Source organism: Manis javanica, chromosome 15, assembly GCF_040802235.1.
Source record: "Manis javanica isolate MJ-LG chromosome 15, MJ_LKY, whole genome shotgun sequence".
Lineage (NCBI taxonomy): Eukaryota > Metazoa > Chordata > Mammalia > Pholidota > Manidae > Manis > Manis javanica.
Genome location: NC_133170.1, coordinates 65,893,665 through 65,916,623, shown reverse-complemented (window position 1 = coordinate 65,916,623; position 22,959 = coordinate 65,893,665). Strand labels below are relative to the sequence as shown.

The 22,959-nt window shown below is 47.5% G+C and overlaps 1 protein-coding gene across 27 annotated transcripts in view; it reads right to left on the bottom strand.

Moving 5' to 3' along the window:
* Positions 1-18,451, bottom strand: part of EP400 (E1A binding protein p400) — a 101,787-nt gene extending 83,336 nt beyond the window's left edge. For 18 of the 27 annotated variants that reach the window (XM_037014117.2, XM_037014119.2, XM_037014118.2 and 15 more), the window contains exons 1-5: positions 18,345-18,451; positions 6,424-6,574; positions 5,644-5,695; positions 2,353-3,703; positions 670-780 (exon numbers count right to left, since the gene is read on the bottom strand). In XM_037014117.2, the coding sequence (XP_036870012.2) occupies positions 670-780; positions 2,353-3,672 (1,431 nt within the window). In that variant the 5' untranslated portion in view covers positions 3,673-3,703; positions 5,644-5,695; positions 6,424-6,574; positions 18,345-18,451. The remainder of the gene's footprint in view (positions 1-669; positions 781-2,352; positions 3,704-5,643; positions 5,696-6,423; positions 6,575-18,344) is intronic. The other 9 variants (XM_037014131.2, XM_037014142.2, XM_037014140.2 and 6 more) reach the window with 2 other exon arrangements.
* Positions 18,452-22,959: the final 4,508 nt, after the last annotated feature.

The window sequence follows — 22,959 nt, the reverse complement described above, 5'->3', positions numbered from 1 at the left end:
AACTAAAAATAAAAAAATGTTTAAAACATCACCACAAAGATTAAACTGATTCCTGAACCAAGCAAAATCTCTTCCCAAACTACTAGAATCTGACCTGTACTTTTAGGTTCTTGGCATTATTAATGTAACATTGAGTGATTTAATTTTCAGAAAATCATTAAAAATTTAAAATATTTTAAATATTTTACATTCAGTTAACATCCTACAATCCAGATGCTTTCAGAGGTGTTTCACTTCAGTGTTTCTTCCAGCTACAGAAAACATCAAGTTATCATCGGCTTCAATCTTTTTTTTTTAATTTTTCTTTTTTGCACATTCTCAAAAATACAGATAGAAGACACAGGGAAGAGCAACATTTAAAACACAGCACACAAGGAATCCTGAGCACACATTCAACAGGACTGTAATAAGTATTAGATGACAAGCATGCGAAAGCTACTACTGCATTACAGGTCAACACAAAAAAAGAATGCATTAAGATCTGTGTTGTCATTTAATCATGCAATTTAATTTTATAATTGTATATGCAGGAAGACTTTCTTATTTTTTAAAATAAGGAATGGGCTCTGGAAAAAAATGCTGAAGAGCAAATAGTAAATTGAAGGTTAAAATATCTGGATGAAGGAAAAGTTTGGGATGAGACTACATTTTAGAACCATCGAAAAGTACCTGAAATGGTTGCTGCTGGGATGAAAAAGCAGCAGAAACATTTGGAGGAAGCTGGGTTGCTATAGCAACAGGAGTACCAGTCTGCCCATCCTTTCCTGTCACAACCTTTACCTGAGAGGAGATATTTTGAGAAAAAAAGGCAACATAATTTTTAAGACTGCTCAAAATGTTGTTAGAATGTTATTGCTGATAGCTCACTGATGTTTGGGGTTTAAAAAAGAAGTATTTTTGCATCAAATCCTATGAAAAGACACTGCACTGATTTATGACAGATTTATAACATAACAACTTGACTCAGCTGCAAATCTTGCAGGAACTCCAATTTCAGTCACAAGTGCAGTATTTTTAGATTTTGTATAACTTTTAATTTAAAAAAATGGAAATGGCAGACAGTCTTCAAATTAACAAAGCCCTAACCTCATAGGCAGTTTGCACAGAGCCTCTCCATTCCCTACTACATGTGGGTCAGAATTACAAAGGTCTATCTCAGCAGGAAGTTATAAAAAGGGACTTATTTTCCTTCCTAAGCACAGATAAGGGGGACTGAGCCTACAGACATCATTGATATACAAACATAAAGAGAACTGAATTTCACTATTTCATGGCAATAGAGGTGAAATCCTCAAAATAATCATAAAAACCTTTTGGAAAATAAAAATGGTTCATCCTCAAAAGGGTGTTACGGAAAACACAGAATGGCAAAGCCACACAGATACATCCATAATTATCAATGAGGGCAGCTGAGCAAAGAGACCAGCTTTTGTTTGCCAAAGGCTGATTTCTTTGCAGGAGAAGAGCTGACAAAGAGTCAAGTTATTTCAGCTACATCATCAAACAAAATAAGCTCCACCAACATAGTGTGCACCACACAACACACGGCACAGAGCACAGTGCGGGACGGCGCTCCTCACTCACGCCCACCGCTTTGATGAGCTGCTGTTTTAGGAAGTACAAATTAAAGGACTTTAGGAACTGCTATGGTGTTAAGAGATCTCAACTGGGTGATTTATTAAGTAACCAGCCCAGGAACCCCTAAGTCCTACTACCTAAAAAAGATTCTCCCTTAAATATCATTCAACAGATACTTACAAAAGTGTGAATTTAAAATATGACTTCAAATCTAAGACTACATCTAAATTATGAGAAAATTCTAATATTTTGCCATAATAACTGTACTTTAATCATAAAGATGCCATACAATTGTACCTTCTGATTAATAATTATGACAAATATGCTATAAAAAGCTAGTGATTCAAATCTGTTGCTTAAAAACCACGTTCATCGTTTTTTTAACAGGTGGACCTCTGTAAGTAAAATGTGAACCTGAAGCCCAGCCAGAAAGTATCCCTTTTGACCTCAGTGCTAGCTGACCCCCACAACCAGCAGTGGCAGGAGCCAGGTCAGGCCACACCAAAGGCCTCCAAACCTGGCCAACCCTGTTCTGAAAAGAGCACTTGGTTCTGAATTACCATCATCCACTGTGCCATTCTGCACCTTCTGCCCAATGGCTCAGACAGCCTTCCCTTCCATGGAGGGAAGGAAAAATCACCTCTGGTTTACTCCTGGATCAAGTCCTTGTGAAACCACAGCTTAAAACCCCCAGCCTCAAAGGTTAAATTTACAGCCGTCTGCGCTCAAATCTGGCAGCGCCCACGGCCCAGCTACCACCCTGCCGTGCCTCACCTCGTCGTTGATGACCTCAGACTTCTCTTCCTCCTCCTCCTCCTCCTCCTCCTCCTCCTCTTCCTCCAGATCCAAATCATTCTGCCTGAGATAAGCTTGCAACGGGGCATAATGCTTCTTCTTGAATGCTAAGAAGTCCATCATGTTCCCTTGGAGGTGTTGCAAGAAGAAGAGTTCGATCAGGCACTCCCTGAAGGCCTCCCTCAGCAACCCCATCTCCCGGTAGTGGTAGTCCAGGCACTGCTTCCGCATCTGGGCCAACTCCTGGGAGGCCGGGGGGATCTCCTCCAGCTTCTTGGGAGCCTTTCTCACCCCCATGCTGCCCGCAGATGTGAGAGGAAGGCCAGAGAGGCCAGGGGGCACTGTGGTCCTGGAAGGGCTGGTGGGTGGGGGTGGGGATGCCATCCCGAACGCCGAAGCCCCCCCAACCCCAACCCCCACCCCAGACAGCAGAGGTCTGCTCAGTGGTGGCCCCTGCAGTGCCTGCTGCTGGACCAGCTGCCCCTGGATGATGCTGCTGATCTGGGGTGGCAAGCTTGCTGTGGTGATGTGGCTGGGGCTAGCCAAGGGCTGCAGGCCTGCTCCGCCTGCAGCCGCAGGGCTCTGAGGTCCCAGGTGGTGGACAGTACCCCCAGACTGTGTATGGGACTGTGACAGTCTCCGTTCCCGGACCGCGATGGGAGTCCCTGTATGCTGCATCTGCACCTGGGTTCCCTGTGCCACTTGGGTGAGGCCAGTGCCCTCCTGAAACACAAAGTGCCCACCGCTGGATGGGCTCAAGCTGATCTGCCTCACCAGCACACTGGCGTCCACAAAGCCCCCGGTGGGACTGCCGCTGCAAAGGCCCAGGCCCGGGCCAGGAGCACCTGCCCGCACACTCTGCAGGCCCGGCCCTGGCCCCGGGCTGGGCTGGGTAGGGCTCTGAGTCTGCACCTGCTGGGACAGCGGTGAGGTGACCTGGATGTATGATGGAGACCCATGCTCAAAGCGCCTCTGCTGAGCACTGAACTGAAAACCCGGAGAGGCAGGGCTGGGCAGTGGCAGAGGTGCAAGCGTGATCTGAGGGCTCCCACCCACCACTGGTCCAACGCTCTGAAGGGCGAGGTTCACATTCTGCCCGGCTGCTGGGCTCCTGCTCATCAGCTGCTGGACTTGGTACCCAGGGGACTGGGGAGCAGACGGGCTCGCCGATGGCGCAAAGGGAGTGGCAGGGGACTGAGGTGGGTTGGGCTGGGCCTGCTCCTCTCCCTCGCTGCCGGTGAAGGCCCTGGCCCTCTGCAGCTGGTGCTGGACGTTCTGAGGGCCGCTGCCATGGTGCATTATCGCCCCTTGCTACCCGCCTGACGTCCTCCTGGAAAGCCAAAGTTAAAGCAAGTTACTTAAAGGCAAGTAGGATAGTCTGACTGCCACACGTTGCCACCGGCAACACAGAGGGACACACCAAGGAGGCACTCAGAGGTGAAAGAGCCCTCTATCGAGCCATGCATGAGCTGGCTCTGGAGACAACCTCCTTCAGCACAGATGAGGGACAGGTCATCCTGGCTCACTGCTGATCCCAAGGAGCCACTGGGGAAGGTGGCTAGCATCACTTGCTCAGGTCAAGCAGGATCTGACTCGGCCCTGGCACTGGCGACCGGTACATTTCTTCCTGAAAGCCTTTTCTAGTCTAGTGGCCCTGCTCTATGTCTCACAAGCTGGAGGGCTGTCCATCTGCCTTTCCAGTTAAGGATCAGTGGCTTGCTTGCTTCTGCCTGGCATCCAGGCAGTCGGTAACTACTGCCAAGCACAAGTGTACGTGTGGGCACAGGGTCATATGCCACAGTCGCTCCATCACCATAATAGAACATCCAAATTGCTCACTTGTCAGCACACCACCACAGACAGCCCCATGAATCAAGTGCAGATACTCAGATACTCAGAGCCCTGTTAGGGGTCAGACCCTATGCTCCTGGGGGACAGCAACCAGGGCCGGGTGCCAATCACCTCACCATGGGAGGGGTACAGCCTGTCACAGGGGCTACAACGACACAGGGGGGCAACTCTACACCTCAGCAAAAAGAAAACCTCATAGGCAGATAAGGGGATCAGCCAGGACTCAGGCCCGCAGTCTGGGAGGGTCCCCAGGAGGGGTCTGCAACTCTTGCAGCTGGTATCAGGGCTTCACAGGGGTTCATAGCCCCAAATCTGCCTAAAGAATGGACTGGAGGAAATGGAGGATGAGTAGCAGGGACTCGCCAGCAGGGCTACTTCCCACGGCAGCAGAAAGTGGAGGCCAAGCAGGACGAGGCCAGTTCTGAGCTATGTCCAGGGAGACGACCCCTGTCCCCACCCCAACATGAGAATAGGACAACAGTGAAGCCCGACAGCTGCTCCCCACTGCCGTGGCTCAGGCACAGAAACTGCCTTCCACCATTTAAAATTCTCAAGCTATAACCAATACATCCAGCTCATTTCTTGACATTCCCTCCACCCTCCCCCAGGACAGGCAGATGTGCTCTTTCACCTTGTGAACAGCGCTCCTTTCTCGCCAAGAACGTGGATGAGGGGTGGAAAGCGTTCGTAAGCCAGAAGTTACAGAACTTACAGAGTATAAACAGGTAGATAGGAATGCTCCACGGTCCCGGGGTCTGGGTTGAAAGGTGTGCATAAATGGAACCAAAGGCTACAGAATTTATGGTACACAAGTAAAGGTTGAGGAAACGTAAAAAGCAGCATCAGAGCAGCCAGTGGAATGGCACTTTCTGCTCAGACGGCTATCCCTGAACACAGAGTCTAGGGATCACAGGTAAGCTGCAGCAAACCTACTGAAGTGAGAAGGACCCAGTGAGGAACAGCCTTAACCAGCGACCCAGGGCCCACCCTAGGGGCTCAGCAGAGGTGCTGGGAGTGTGGGCCAGGGCTCTCAGGCACACTTACTGCATTCAAATCAAGATTTTGCTCCTGATCTTCTTAAGCATTATGGGGGAGATTAGTGGGTAATGGCACAAAAATAAACATATTTAGGATTACTTCCTCAGAACACATGCCCAGAATATCAAAGGTGATCAGCAGGAGAGAACAAGGCCAGAAAGAACTGTCTCACATATAATTCATAAGACCAGGGAGAGGTATTGGGGAAAAAGATGTTATGGCAATGGATTAACACACTGAGAAAAATCCCATCTAAATTCTCACCACAGATCATTCACCAAAATAAATGAAGCATTTTTGTAAGCTAACATCACAAGTTTTTTACATAATATTTTTTTAAAAAAACAGGAAAACGTCAAGAGCAGCAAAGTGAATACTTACTGAAGGTCTGAAGGGGATTCGCTTTCCCGAAGGTCAAACAGTAACACTGTGTCTGAAAGGTAGATGGGTTTGAAGACACACACTTTAAAACATTTAAAACTCAAAACTAAGTCATCAAAATCAAAACACAGGTATCTTGGGAGGAGCATCTGAAGTAGCAATTACAAGAGGACTGACTATTCCAGCACTACAGAAAGACTCACACAAATGTTTAAAACACTGAGAAGCCAGTAGAAAAAGAATTAAGGGCAAGAGACCATTCGCAAAAGGAGAGATTGTGCACTTGGTCAGCAGAGGTGGCGCCCAGCCTCAGGGCTAAGGCAGCAGCGCAGATGAGGGGACCACTGCCAGAGCCACGCAGCCCCGACACGCCACCACCAGGCTGGCATCCTGCCGTGGCTGGTGGGGCATGGGGACAGGGGCTCAAAGCACAGAACACACCAACAGGTGGCCCAGCAGAAGGGCCTATCTGACCCCACGACCCTCAACCCAGGAATCCTACCTCTGGAAATCTCTAAGGAATTCACCTACCTGTTCTTTTAAAAACTGTGCATAAAAATATTCACTATAGAATAAAATGGTAAAAATAAAAAGGAGTGTAACCAAAAATATCCAAAATTCAAGTTCCAGACAGAGACTACGCAATAAAAATGGAAAATGTTCCAGATATATTAAGTAAAAAAAGCAGGACACCAATTTTACATTATAAACATCAATCACTTGCTAAAAATGTAAATTAAAAAGCTATCCACTGAAACATATTAGAATACGAACACTGACCTTCCCCAGGGAGAAGGGACTAAACGGAGCAGCCTCAGTGAGGTGAGGGCCGAGCCATGGACACGCCCACCGCACCAGAAGCGGCAGGATGCCAGGGAGCAGAGCCCTACTGCAGGACGGAGTGCAGCGGGTCAGTCACACCACAGGACATCTGGAACAGGCAGAACCAAGGCACAGAGATTAGGCAGAACCTGCCGGCTGTGGTGGGGAGGTTGCATCAAGAGAGGCAGGAGGGAGTTGGGGTGTGGGGTCATTTCTCCATTTGACTTATAAGGATGGCTACAAGAGTCAATGTCTACAAATAGTGTGCAGTGCCTTCAAGTGGGATCCCAGAGACAATATGGCAGTCAGCACCACGTCTCCTAGCACATCAGCATCTGACAGCCCAGTAATCTGACTTCTAGATCAGCCTAAGAAGAAACGAGAGCTGTGTTCCAGGACACGCAGGTGGCCATGGAAGTAATATTTACAGAAAAAAGGTGGCATGTCCAACAATAAATATCAATACATTTGATATAGCTACCTAAAAGAAGTTAATGTTGGATGTGTGATGACACACTGAATTCTTCTTCTATGGCTCTACGCTTTCCAGATTGCCCTTCATTGGCATGTGTCCCAGTCACTAGTGTTGTGCACCAAACTCTCCCATAAAAATATTTTGAATTTTCATACCACAAAGGTATAAAACTAGAAATAAATTGTACAAAGAAAGCAAAAAGGCTCACAAACACATGGAGGCTTAACAACATGCACCTAAATAATCAATGGATCAACGACCAAATTAAAATGGAGATCCAGCAATATATGGAAACAAATAACAACAACACAAAGCCCCAACTTCTGTGGGATGCAGTGAAAGCAGTCGTAAAGGAAAGTATATAGCAATCCAGGCATATTTAAAGAAGGAAGAACAATCCCAAATGAATAGTCTAATGTCACAATTATTGAAATTGGAAAAAGAACAAATGAGGCCTAAGGTCAGCAGAAGAAGGGACATAATAAAGATCAGAGAAGAAATAAATAAAATTGAGAAGAATAAAACAATAGAAAAAATCAATGAAACCAAGAGCTGGTTCTTGGAGAAAATAAACAAAATAGATAAGCCTCTAGCCAGACTTAGTAAGAGAAAAAGAGAATCAACACACATCAACAGAATCAGAAACGAGAAAGGAAAAATCATGACGGACCCCACAGAAATACAAAGAATTATTAGAGAATATTATAAAAACCTATATGCTAACAAGCTGGAAAACCCAGGAGCAATGGACAACTTCCTAGAAAAATATAACCTTCCAAGACTGACCCAGACTCACTCTATGAAGCCAACATCACCCTAATACCAAAACGAGGCAAAGACCCTACCAAAAAAGAAAACTACAGACCAATATCCCTGATGAACGTAGATGCAAAAATACTCAACAAAATATTAGCAAACCGAATTCAAAAATACATCAAAAGGATCATACACCATGACCAAGTGGGATTCATCCCAGGGATGCAAGGATGGTACAACATTCAAAAACCCTTTAACATCATCCAACACATCAACAAAAAGAAGGACAAAAAACCACATGATCATCTCCCTAGATGCTGAAAAAGCATTCAACAAAATTCAACATCCATTCATGATAAACTCTCTCAACAAAATGGGTATAGAGGGCAAGTACCTCAACATAATAAAGGCCATCTATGATAAACCCACAGCTAACATCATACTGAACAGCAAGAGGTTGAAAGCTTTTCCTCTGAGATCGGGAAATAGACAGGGATGCCCACTCTCCCCACTGTTATTCAACATAGTACTGGAGGTCCTAGCCATGGCAATTAGACAAAACAAAGAAATACAAGGAATCCAGATTGGTAAAGAAGAAGTTAAATTTTCACTATTTGCAGATGACATGATATTGTACATAAAAAACCCTAAAGACTCTACCCTAAAACTACTAGAACTAATATCGGAATTCAGCAAAGTTGCAGGATACAAAATTAACACACAGAAATCTGTGGCTTTCCTATACACTAACAATGAACTAATAGAAAGAGAAATCAGGAAAACAATTCCATTGACAATAGCACCAAAAAGAATAAAATACCTAGGAATAAACCTAACCAAAGAAGTGAAAGACCTATACCTTGAAAACTACAAGACACTCTTAAGAGAAATTAAAGAGGACACTAAATGGGAACTCATCCCATGCTCCTGGCTAGGAAGAATTAATATCATCAAAATGGCCATCCTGCCCAAAGCAATATACAGATTCAGTGCAATCCCTATCAAATTACCAACAGCATTCTTCAACGAACTGGAACAAATACTTCAAAAATTCATGTGGAAACACCAAAGACCCCGAATAGCCAAAGCAATCCTGAGAAGGAAGAATAAAGTTGGGGGGATCTCACTCCCCAACTTCAAGCTCTACTACAAAGCCACAGTAATCAAGACAATTTGGTACTGGCACAAGAACATAGCCACAGTCCAGTGGAACAGAATAGAGACTCCAAACATTAACCCAAACATATATGGTCAATTAATATATGATAAAGGAGCCATGGACATACAATGGGGAAATGACAGTCTCTTCAACAGATGGTGCTGGCAAAACTGGACAGCTACATGTAAGACAATGAAACTGGATCACTGTCTAACCCCATACACAAAAGTAAATTCAAAATGGATCAAAGACCTGAATGTAAGTCATGAAACCATAAAACTCTTAGAAAAAAACATAGGCAAAAATCTCTTGGACATAAACATGAGTGACTTCTTCATGAACATATCTCCCCAGACAAGGGAAACAAAAGCAAAAATGAACAAGTGGGACTATATCAAGCTGAAAAGCTTCTGTACAGCAAAGGACACCATCAATAGAACAAAAATGTACCCTACAGTATGGGAGAATATATTCATAAATGACAGATCCGATAAAAGGTTGACATCCAAAATATATAAAGAGCTCACACACCTCAACAAACAAAAAGCAAATAATCCAATTAAAAAATGGGCAGAGGAGCTGAATAGACAGTTCTCTAAAGAAGAAATTCAGATGGCCAACAGACACATGAAAAGATGCTCCACATCGCTTGTCATCAGAGAAATGCAAATTAAAACCACAATGAGATATCACCTCACACCAGTAAGGATGACCACCATCCAAAAGACAAACAACAAATGTTGGTGAGATTGTGGAGAAAGGGAAACCCTCCTACTACACTGCTGGTGGGAATGTAAATTAGTTCAACCATTGTGGAAAGCAGTATGGAGGTTCCTCAAAATGCTTAAAATAGAAATACCATTTGACCCAGGAATTCACTTCTAGGAATTTACCCTAAGAATGCAGCAGTCCAGGTTGAAAAAGCCAGATGCACCCCTATGTTTATCGCAGCACTATTTACAATAGCCAAGAAATGGAAGCAACCTAAGTGTCCATCAGTAGATGAATGGATAAAGAAATTGTGGTACATATACACAGTGGAATATTATTCAGCCATAAGAAGAAAACAAATCCTACCATTTGCAACAACATGGATGGAGCTAGAGGGTATTATGCTCAGTGAAATAAGCCAGGTGGAGAAAGACAAATACCAAATGATTTCACTCATATGTGGAGTATAAGAACAAAGAAAAACTGAAGGAACAAAACAGCAGCAGAATCACAGAACCCAAAAATGGACTAACAGTTACCAAAGGGAAAGGGACTGGGGATGATGGGTGGGAAGGGAGGGATAAGGGCAGGGAAAAAGAAAGGGGGCATTACAATTAGCGTGTATAGTGTTGTTGCGGGGTACGGGAAGGGCTGTACAACACAGAGAAGACAGGTGGTGATTATACACCAACTTGCTACACTGATGGACAGTGACTGTAGTGGGGTGGGGGTGGGGTACTTGGTGAGTGGGGGAGCCTGGTAAACATAGTGTTCTTCCTGTAATTGTAGATAGCAAAAATAAAATAAAATAAAATAAAATAAAATAAAATAAAATAAAATAAAATAAATAATAGTAACAGATTTTACTAAAAAAAATTACAATAAAAGTCAAAAAGACTGATAAAAAATACTTGGAGCATGTGTGACAAAAAGTTACCCATCCTTCATACAGCAAGAATTCTGACATAAACATGGGTGACTTCCCCAAACCCCAAAAAGAGAAGAGGGTATAAACCAGCAATTATGCAGGAAATACAAATGCAAATGAAAAACACTCACCTCATCACTAAGGAAGTGTGATATAGAGTGAGAAAGACATGCTGTCAACAAAGGTCACAAAGACTGGTGCCATTTGAGAGAGGGCCCCACACACATGGGGGAAGCAAAGCCAGCAATACCTGAAAGGCATCAGCCATTACCTATTGCAATGCTGACACATACTTATATTAAGGGGTCCCACTTCTGGGGATCTCTTCATGGAAACATGCAATTGTCTAAAGATGGTCACTGGAACAATATTTATAATAACAAAAATTGCAAACAATGGTAATATCCACCCATAGGGAACTTTTAACAAAATTTGGTGGGTCCACCACTTAGAGGCAGCCACTAAAATTGAGTAAGGAGTTTCCTATGTGCTGAAATTATGTATCTTGAGTAAAGTTGGACATCTATATAGCATATAAATACATGTGTCCTGGAACATGCTTTTAAAATCCTGATGTGACTACATGCATATAGAGGTATGTATACTCTACGTGTCTCTAAACACAGTAAGAGAATCACCTTTGGCCAAGCACAGCCAAGAGCCCTGTAACAGGTAGGCTGCCTGACTGCGAGGGGATGAGCACTAGCACCCAGAGACACTCCTCAGGCTCTGGGGCAGGGATGGAGCAGGGGACAACAGATGGAGCAGAGAACAAGTGAGGGGAAGGTTGAGACTGAAGTGGCGGAGCAGTGAGGGCCAACTGCACTGCACAGGAGAGCACCTATCATTCAAAGGGGAATCTGGCAGTTCCAGGGGCCCTGCCAGACCCAGACTGAAGGCTTGGTCTGTTTAGGCTGTATGATACTGTCTCATGTTTGGATTTATTTCAATGAGTATTTTTAAATCAGGAGATTTCACATGAAAACACAAGCTGTTGGCTTCATTCATTAGAAAAATCCAAATCCTGGCCATACTCCCCACCAGCAACAAGCAGAAGGTCCAGGCCACCCGGCTCACTGCAGTCACCACCCAGGTAATGAAGCCTCCCCAGGCCAAAGCCAGGGCCAGGCACTGTCCATCAGCACTGCTACGTGGGGAAGCATTTCTCCACATAACATCATCACCATGGGAGACCTGTGTGTAGCACACGGTGTCTGGGTCAAAGAGCCCCCAGGAGGTGGAAACGGGGACGTCACAGACACGGTCCTGCCTGTCAAACATAAGGACCAGTCTATGACTTCCACATGCCATCACCAGCATAAGCCAAAACCCACGCTGTCTTCTTGACCAAGACTGCAATCCACCAAAACACTCGAAGGATCTCTCTGCAAGGCCACTCACAAGTAACAAACTAAACGTTTGATTCAACTCACTCACTCCTAGCTTGTAGTTATGAAATGGGATTTCCTGTTACAAAAATCTGTTAAATAAAGTGGAACTCTTAAGGCTTGAAGTTGAATTTTTCAAGCACAATGACTTGTAAATTCATCACTCATAATAAAAAAAATGAAAATTAAAACTAAGCTGAAATTTATCATCTATCACACTGACGAAAATTCAAAAGCCCATCAACACACTGGCAGTGACAGAGAACCAGGCGTCGCAACTCTGCTGTGCTATGCAGTCTAACTCCACAGAGGATCCTAACCACTTAACAGAGGTATACACACTCATACCTTGGACCCAGTAGTCCCACTATGAATTCCCTTTAAATACCCACCTCCAATTTGAAAATAGGTAAAAGCACAAAGTTTATTCACCTGGCCTTACTTGTAAATGCAAAATACTGGAAACAAACTCCATGTCCATTGTCAGAGACTGGCTGGCTACGTCCACTCACTGGAGCACTATACAGCTGAACAGAAGCCTAAGGAAAAGCTCCACGAACTGGTACTGAGCGATTTCCAGAACATACAGTTAGGTCAAATAAGCAAAGTGCAAAAGACAATATATGGTAAACCACCTTTGTATAATAAAGGGGAGGAGATGACAGTGGCATATCTTTACTATATTTTTCTAAAAACAGATAGGTATCTGTGTATATACATATTTTTTTCCCAAACAAGTTCACTAAAAGAGTCTAGAGTAAGTGACACCTTCTAAAAAAGGAACTCTGGAAGAATAAGGTGTAAGTAAATGAGGCTGGTAGCATTCCAGGGTGAGTGTGACACAGCAGCAAGAGGGGAAGAGACAGACACTTCTAAGTATGCCGCCTTGTACCATTTTGACTCTTAGAATCAGGTTAAAGTGTCAGTCACTTTATCAAGAATCAGTCAAAAAATAAAATTAAATCAGTAAGGATGAACAAGTCTCTGAAACTGCATATACACAGAAATAAACAAAGCTAACTCTGGGAAGGACAACATAATCACCAGTGGGGTGGAGAAGGAAGAACTCCAGGTGCTGGAAGAAAACTCAGAATCAGTCAGCATCAGCTCGTGGGCTTTTCTTTAGAACCCCTGTCCAAATTCTGCCCAGTGAAATGGCCTGAAATCCATGGCATCCTAGCAGAGCAGAGGGACCTTGGGGCGGCAGGCCACAATGGGCAACAAGTGGAAACTCTACAGAACACGCAGCTGTGCAGGCAGCCTGGGAGGTAAGGCAAGAGGGTAGGAGATTGTAGGACAGCAGTTCCCAGCTGCACTGACCTTCTCCATCTTTGAAGAAATAAAGTCATGCCCTCCTTATCATCATTTGAATTTCAAACTGAAGTCAATGTTGGGACCAAAGACAAATCAAGGGACTAAACCACATAAACCTTATCCTTTCAATGTGGACTCTACACAGATGCCAATGACACACTCACACTCCAGAGCCAGCTACCTGGTAAGGATGGCAGGCCTGGAAAATGGCTCCAGTGGGTGAGAAGGCAGGGTACGACGGAGCTCAGGGCCCCAAGGCAGCGGTGTGGCCAGCAGTCCACAAAGCCCATGCATGGCTGCAGTGTGCCCCATGTTGGCCAGGTGGGCTGGAGGCCTGTGGACCCCCAGGCACCACCGTAGGCTTTGATTTTGTGAGAAGCAGCTTAGGGAGAGTCAGACCAGGGTGAGGTGAACCCCATGAGCACAGTGGTGGCAGCTACACCAGCAGGCCCTTCAACACCCCAAACACCCGATGTAATAGCCTTCTTTTCCCAAAAACACACTATGATCCTCCTGAACTTCCCTCTGCAGTGCTCTCTGCCCTCCGTTCATGGGAACCTGTGTTCAAGGCTTTTTATCAGCCGTGCAGCATGCTCGCATTCCCTAAGAAATTGGGCAGACCAAGAACTGAACAACTGCCCTTGCCTAAGAGAGCATAAAAAAAAAAAGGCCTAAAAATACTGAAACAAATACTTTCATTCACTTTGAAATGTTCCCCAAAATGTTTAAAAGATGAATGGAAGTGTGAAAGCAGGGAAGACTGCAATGTCTAATAGAAAATAGGCAGTGAGTACAAAGGTGTTCACTGTCAAATTCTCTCATCCTCTGTTCACTTTTGAAATTTTCATAGGTAAACGTTACAGGAAAAAATAATTTCTATGTAAGTGGTAATACCCAGATGTCACTTTATGAAAGACAACTTTAGCAAGAGTCTCATATACTAATAAAACAGTCCTTCTCCCACCTTAGAGTAGATTAGGAAGGTTCCAAACTAGTATCTAAAATACACAGATCCCAACTCAGAGCTAATCTGAGCTGTGAGACTGTGTGCTATTATGGAGACCACCTGAACTGCTGGGAGCTGAGGGCTGGACCAACACGTGACACACCTGCTGCTGTAAGAGGCTGTGGTGACACGTGAAAAGTCGTGGCAGTGGTGGCGGGTCCTGGGCCTGTGGACCAGAGTCCCAGACCAGACCAAGTGGAATCTATCTCAGCTTGAGAGTAACATTCAAGACAAACTGAAGGAATGGTTCCTCAAACACCAAGAACACAGCCACGGCCTCCTGGTGACTCAGCAACAGCTGCTCTGCTGCTCAGCCTCTTTCTCCATGGCTGCCCTAAGCTGCCTGTTTAGGCATCTCTCCCCTAATCATCCAAGGAGACTTTAGTACCACAGCTACATCATATACTTGCTGAGGTACCATGACCCCTAGGGAGATCACAAACCACCGTTATACCTATCATGTTTTCACCCTCCTCCCAAGAACCAATTTTCACCCACCCACTCATGGGGGATATAACCCTGGTGGAGGATAGAGGCTCTGATGTACAGAACGAAGCCAGGAAAATGGGACGACCAAACCGGTTAGTCCTGGGGAGCAAGTCACAAACGAGAAAGAGCAAAGAGGGGCTGTGTGGCCTTCTGTGCTTCTGTACATCTGAACATCAGACCGAGAGGACAATTCATGCATTACTTGTATTAAAAGGCTGGCAACAACCCAAATGTCCTTCAACAGGTGGGTAGACAAGCTGTGTCCATCCACGCCACAAACACTCTCAGCAACAAAAAAACCAGCTTGTGATACGTGTAGCACTGCATGAGTCCAGACGCCTTCTGCTCAGTGGAAGAAGCCAGACTCAAGAGGCCCCCGCTGTGGGCATTCCCTCACCTGACTCCCTGGAAAAGACTACCAGGCAGAGATCGATGTGCAAAACTCTCAGAATCCTACACCAAAAAAAGTGACTACTGTAAATTTGTAAAAAGCTAAAGGAAACGGCAAAGCAAGCACACGCACTTTCCCTTCCAGTGGGGATGTAATTTAAAGAATTTATTTCTACAGGATTAACAACATACAAGAACAAGATAACAGTTTTTGTGTCCACAAATAAAGCAGGAACCATGGAGGGGCAGAGCTGAGGTCACAGGCCCAAAGGATGTCCCCAGGAAAACACCAAGGGCCAGGGCCTTGACTCCTGAAGGGTGGGCACATGGTACCCCCCCTCCGAGGCTGAGCAGTACAGCCAGATTCCCAGAGGAGGATGCTGCTCTTCCTGTGAGAAAGGTCGACTGCTTGCCCTTGGCAGAGGAAGGAGGAGGATCTGCCCAGTGCACAGTGCCACAGCACTGGGACTACCAACCCTCAGGGAACACCAGCCCTATCCCAGCTGTGTACCCCAGAGCCTGAGCTGGCAACCCCAAACTCCCTGACAGGGGAGCAAAGGTTCCTTCCCATGCAAAACAAGCACTGAGACATAAAGGGGGTGGGGGGACAGACAGTGCCAACAGAACTCCCTGCCAGAAAACAACAGCCAGACCAACTATGGGAGGCTGCCACCGGGAGACGCCCAATCTCACACAGGGTTTCTGGAGGGCAAGGTCAGGTAGCTGAACCCTTCCCTGACCCTCTCAAATGCTCCCACCTGCAACGGACCACCCCATCTCAACCCACAGCAGACCTGAACAACTCCAAGAGCCAATCTCTAACTCACAGCACCCCTACGATTATTAATTACCTGTTTGCGTAGCTCCCTAAAAACTCGCCTGCTTCAGGAGGTAATCTGTTTGTGAACTCATTTACTCAGCACATACTTAGGACCCTCATCCCATCACACACCACTGAAGCACTGGCGTACGAAAGAAGAGAGCACAGTTCCTGCCTCCAAGAAGAGGGCAGCCAGGCAATAAGCAGCAGGGAGCACCAGGCAGCAAGGAATGGCAAAGCTCAGGCAGGTAGAGGGCTGGAGCCAGTGAGCCAGGCAGGCAAGGTGCTGGGCTACTCAGGAGCCTCTGTGAAGAGGGACTTCTAGAAAGAAAACTCAGTGATAGACCCAGGGCATGCAGGACCTGAGGCTCTAGTGAGGCCCTGAGCCACGTGTGGCTGGAGCCTAGGGACAGGAAGTGGGTGCAGACCTGGTCACAAGGGGCTTCATAAACTGCCTTAAGGGCTTAGAGTAAAGTGCTCGATCTGACTTCTGTTCTAAGAAATCACCCAACTGCTCTGATTTCTGCTAGGCAGTTCAGGTGAGCAGGGAGAGCAGCAAGAAGGTCATCAGAATAACCCAGGTGAGATGACATGGGCGCTTGAATGGCAGCTGTAGCCAAGAAGACAGTAGGAAGCACTTGGGCTTGAGATCCATTTTGAAAGTGCTAACAGATCAGATCTAAGACATGGAAGAAATGCGGAGACCACGCACAAGTTCTGACCCAAACAATTGGAAGAACAGACCTGCCCCCAACTGAGATGTAGCATGTAGAGGCAGATGTCACACAAAGAAAAGTGGTGGTTTGGAGCAGAAAGATCCAGCCTGGAGATACACATTCAGAACATGCTGACATGTGACCTAACAGTCATAGCACAATATGAGATCACCTGAGTGTACAGACCAGAGAGGAAGTCTGAGGACTGCAGGTAAAGGAACAAGCAAAGAGGCTGGGGGGGCGGCAGCCAGCAAGGTAAACGAGAACCAAGAGTGGTATCTTGGTGCCCCGGAGACGAGTCAAAATGTCCATGAGCAGCCCAACACTGCTGATGGGGACTCAGCAAAGTGGTGACACCCATAGGCCCAGAGACACTTGTTTCAGAGGAGAGGTAATACCAAAAGCTTAACGAAGTTGATTCAAGAGAATGAGAAAGCAAGATAATGGGGACAAAGAGTACACGATTCTAACTCTGTATAAAAGAAAGCTAGGACCTAGAAAGGGTCGCTGCAGGGAGTGTATGTTCATGGGGATGCTTTGGAGAGAAATAAACTGACAGGAGGACAAGCACAGGAGAGCCATGGCCTGGAGCAGGCAAGAAAAGGTGGGCTTGATAAAGGAGATGGTCCACAGATCCTACAGCACTACCCCAGTTACTGCATAGAACTTAACGACAGGATTACTTAACTATCTTTTTTAAAGCATATAAAATTACACTATACAATCCCGATTGTAAAAAAAATTACATAGAACAAGGGGCCATAAACAAACTGTAAATTGTGCTTATCTCTGGATGGTAGATGATTTAGAAATTTAAAATGCATTTTAACATTCAAAGAGCATATTTATTAGTTCCACTAAAAAGGTTACAAAAACCATTTTATTGTACATATCATGTAAAAAGTACAACAGGAAATACAAGTAAAAAATAACACTCATCTAAAAATCCAGAGTTGAGCGCTATTAGCATTCTGCTATGCTTTCTCTGATAAGGTCACATCTGGGCAGAGACCACAGAGCCACAGATCTCCATGGGCAAAGTTTCCGGGTGGCGGGGGGTCCAGGCAGCCGCGCAAGTGGGCAGGTAAGGGGCCTAGGTCACAAGCACCCGCCTAAGTCAAAGGCCCTGGGCTTGAATTTGCCCCTGGTGTCCCTCGAGGAGCGGTCTGACAAACCACCTTCCCACCGCATCTGTGTCCACAGTTACGCAGGAGGGGAGGTCCAAGCGGAGAGCCCGCTAGGGGTCGGGGGGATCCCAGCCGCTGGAGGTGGGGGAGGTCTCGAGCCCGCTGAGGGAATCCTAGCCCGCTGGAGATGTACGTAGAAAGGGGTCCCAGCCCACTGGATGTAAGGGGGGCGGGGTTCCTGTCCGCGGGATGTGTGTGGGGTGGGGGTGGATTCCAGCCCGCTAGATGTGTGGGAGGGGGTTCCAGCCCGCTTGAGAAGTCCGCGTTTGGATACCCAGCACCAAACACAGCGCCGCGTTCCCAGCTGACTTTCACGCCAAGAGCTGGAGGGCTACATCGTGCCCGACCCCCACCCCCGCCGCCCCGGTGACCCACAGACCCCGCAGGCCCCGCAGCCTCCGCCGACGCTCACGGCCCCACGCCCCCGGTAAACCCCGCGGCCGCGGCAGACGCGTCCAAGCGCTCCAGGGGGCGGAGCCTCAAAAGGGGGCCGCAGGACCACCACCCACACCCTTCGCCACCCCCGCCACGCCCACCTACCCCGGGCCTGAGCCGCGTCCTGCTGGGGGTGCGGGTCGAGGCTGCGCCACTCCGCTCGACACATCCGGGGCCGCGGGCGCAGGAAGCGGCGGCGCGCCCGCTACGGCGAGCCGGAAGGGACGCGCACAGAGCCGGCAGCTGCGCGTTGGCTACGGGTGTGACGTCGGCGGAGCGGGAGGTGACAAGACGGCCGGGAGGGCTAGAGAGACCATGCGAGGAGGGCGGGCCGATGGGCCGGCTACGGGCCCGGGCGCTGGCGCGCGGAGGCCGACAGGGGGCGCGCAGCGGGCGCGGGCTCTGTGCCCGCAGAAGCTGCCCGCCCGGAGAAGTTGGGGGAGGAAGAGTTCCCCGGGGAGGAGGGTCCCGAGCGGCCCCACCCCTCCTCCTGCACGTTTAGGAGTGGGCGAGGGGAGTCGCCGGGTTTGCACGCCCTGGGCCCCTCCGCAAGGTGCTGGACACCATGTCCACTTGTAAAGGAACGAAGTGGCCCCGGCCCCAGCCCACACGCAAGCGACTCGAGGCGGATGCGGGTCTAAATGTGAGCGGGGATGGTAACAGCCTCAGGGCAGGACGCAGGTGTAAACCTCCACTACCTTGGATTACACAGTGGTTCTTAGGCATGACACCGAAAGTATAAGATCAAAAGAAAGACTACATACCCTGAACATCTTCAACACAAAAAACTTAAGTGCTTCAAATGACACCATTAAGACAACCCACAGAATTGGAGAAAACACCCGATAAGGGACTTGTGTCAGGAAAATGTAAAGAACTTGCAATTCAACAATTAACCTCCAAAGAAGATGAATAAAAAAGCACAGATAAAGCTGTGCAGCATCATCAGGGACCACGGAAATGCACACCAAAACCACAATGAATACCACTTCACACACTAGGATGTCAAGAATCAAGCAGATAATAACAAGTGCTGGGGAGAAGGTGGAGAAATGGGAGCCCTTCTACACTGCTGGTGGGAATGTACAATGATGCAGCCACTTTGAAAAACAGTTTGGCAGTTCTTCAAAACGTTAAACATGGAGTTAAGGTATGACCCAGAAATTCCACTCCTGAGTATAGGCCCAAGAGAATTAAACACAAGTATCTGAACAAAAACCTGTATACAAACATCCTGAGCATTATTCACAATAGCCAAGAAATGGAAACAACCCAAATCCCCTTCAGCTGACAAATGGGTAGATAAAATGTGGCATATCCACATAATGGAATACTACTCGGAAAAGAAAAGGAGGGTTGACCCATGTGACAACATGGATGAACCCTGAAAACATGGTGCTGAGTGAAAGGAGATGACACAAAGGCCACAAAGTGGATAATTCCTTTCATATAAAATGTATAGATCAGCAAATCCATAGAAATGGAAAGTAGATTATCATTAGACAGGAGGGTGGAGGACCACAGCCTTGGAGCAGCATTTGGGGGCCTGAGTGAGAAGTCCCGTTTCATGCCTTCTGTTTCCCATAAAATGAGAGTCAAGCCCATCTGCTGTGAAAGGCAATGGCCCACCCAAGGAGCAAGTGAAACAGTGAGGGAAGTGCCAAGGACCCACTTACAGAGGGCCCCCATGTTTGTGAGGCTGCCAGTGCCTGGATATAGGCTAGGCTGAGGATGTGGTTCTCTTCCAACTCGGGCAAGCTTGCAGGTGGCCAGAGGCTGGAGGAAACAATGCTGGGGGCTTTGCCATGCCAGGGCAACAATGTCAAGTAAGCAGAGTTCTCGAGATGCGGGACTGTGGAATCTAAGCTGGAGGGGCCAGGAGGAAGGATTGCAAGAGAAGAAAGGAGGGGTCATTGGATGGGAGGTGGTGGCACCTCCCGACACAGCAGCTCACAAATAACTGGGGGCGGGCCGCCCCTGGTGGCAACACTGAGCATCATAACAAAGACGGGGGTTTCCCCTCCTGTTCAACTGACAAAAAATTACTGTAAATCCCCAAGTTACAATTTAATTCCCATACACTGGATACTGAGCTCATGTGAGATGATGGGTTTGATGAATCCTTTGCAGTGGCTGCTTTGATAAGAGTTTTTCATTTTGATGAGAAATTTATCGAATTTTTCTTTTGTTTAGTGCTTGTTGCATCCTAGGAAATCTTTGCCTACACTGGGCTTGATGGTTTCAGCTTTCATACTTAGGTCTATGACCCATCTGGAATTAACTGAACCATTTTTAAAAGAACATTCTACCTCCAGTTGAATTGCCTGGGTGTTGATTGGCTCCTTCAGTCTTCATCCACCTCCTACTTGCTGACATTAGAGTTAAAAATTACACCTGCCAGACTCCCTCATGGCCAGAGTCCCAGTGAGATGAAGGCCCCCCTTTCCTGCCCCATTTGTTTGAGACAGAAGGTGCCCCCTTCTTCCTGCTGCTCCCAGCTGGCTTGATGCCTGCAAGCCATGTGGATAAATCCAAGTCTTTCCTGCAAGAGAGGTCCAGCGTAGGGTGGCCATCAACTCAGAGCCAAGGACAGTGGTGGCTCCTTGCCCTGAACCCCTCACCCTGGGCTGCAGCTCTGGGTGTGTGGGCATAGTGGCAGCTCCAGGCCTTCTTGGGCCCCTGGCTCCAGAGGCAGCATCAGAAACAGGAGCTGCCTTGGTGGGTCCATTCTGAATGGTCTTAGAGTCATTCCAGCAGTTCCAGTCTGAAACCAGATCCTTGAGGCACCCCTCCCTTCCCACCCAATCTATAAGCCACAAATTTCCTATAATGTCTGCATCACTAAACATGCAGTTTGTTTTCAGGACTGGACCATGACACTTGTCCTCTCAGACCTGCCTAACTGCAGTTTCCATACACAGACAATAGATTCTGAATGGCAGATTCACATGCATATCTTCCCCACTGACCAGTGTGGGAATCTGGCCAGGCAGCTGTGTGGCAGGTAGGGTGGCAGCCCCTGAGCTTCTCGCCCATCCAGGACAGGGAGCCCGAGTGGGAACCAACATGTGACTCAGGCTCTGCTTGCCCACTGTGCCCTTGGGATACACTACTTTCTATTTGAATCAACTAGAGTTGGCATCAGCCCCACTGAGCAGAGCCTGATCCTGACTCTCTATTGCCTTCCACATTCAAAGAAGCATGAGACCCAATAAAAAGCTGGCCCCAAGACCAGGTGCTCCCTGGTGCTCTGGAGAGTGGGGATAAGTACTGTCATACAACATTGGCAGGGATCCAGTTCTGAACCTTGGTGGATGGCAAGAGCTACTGTTAGACAGCCATTAGAAAGCCATCAGAGATCCGACCCTGTGTCTAGGCACACTCACACGTGTGAACAAGGGTGTACAGGGTGGCCGTTTATAAAACCTGAAGGCTGGACAGATGCCTACCAGCAGGATGGGTAGTGCAGTCTACACAATGGGCTGCCTGTGTGGACAGCACAGGTTTTTGTGGCCACATGTATGCTGAGTTGAGAATGGTGAGTCCGCATATATTGTAAGCTGTCATCCTGGTGAAGAGAATTGTCCACCAGGCTCTTCTATGCACAGAGCTCTCTGCAAGAAGCCTGAGAAAACTGCAAGACTAGGGGCCTCTGGAGAGATACCAGGATCTAAGAAGGCAAGCATCTTTTCTATACTTTTTCTCCAAGTACATATCACATTCCCATGGACCCTCCAAGGTGATTTAAACAGTCGCTCACATTACCTGGGTCACAACTGGGAGCTTCTAGAACAGTAGCCTGATTGGCCCTCCAACCAAGGTGGTGGAGCCTGTCGTGGACAGAGCCCACAGTCCCAGCAGTCATTAGGTTCTGCCCTGAGCAGTGACTCAGCAGCCCTGGCTATCAAAGGGAACATGAACATGCTGAAACCTCTCCCCAAACCCACCCTCCCAATCTCCCCATGTTCATGGCTGCTCATCAACTCCTCAAACCCAAAGCCCAAGTCAGCCTTAAGCCCTCCCTCCTGTCCCCAGCCCACCACAACAGCAAGCCCCACTGCTTCTCTGGCCTCAGCCACCAACTCTGCCCACCACACCTCCCCAGGCCACCACCAGTGTCTTGCGGTCTTCCTGACCTACTCACCCCACCCCATTCTCCACATGGGAACAGTCCCTCAAAGATCCATGCCCAGCCCCATGGTACACACAGGTGCCCATGCACACCCACATGCCCATGCCCATGTCATATATTAAGTACACAGGCACACAAACCACCATACATGTCACATGAATACAGATACACACACCACATGCAAGCACCCATGTGTGCACGTTACCCATGTACGCACACCTCCCTACTGCAGCAGAGTTGCCATTTGCTTGCCCATCACTAGATTCCCCCTTCCTCGCTAAGAGGTCGCTGCTGTTCCACGTACACTGGGAGCCACTTCATGAAAAGCATTTCCATCTCCCTTGCAGCTACAGGGGACTGCATGACTCGCCTCTCTGGCCAATGAGGGAGGGAGATTGCTGGCAGACCTCCTGGGAGAGCATGCTCAGGTACACCCAATGATAGGCCCCTCTTCCTGCCCTCATCCCTCCCATGGGAGGGTGGGAACACTGGGGTGATTGGACCAGGATGAAGGCCATGTGCTGAGGCCAGGTGGACAGAGAGGAAAGCCCCCCATCAGCATCAGGACCACTGCACTGGGCCCAACCA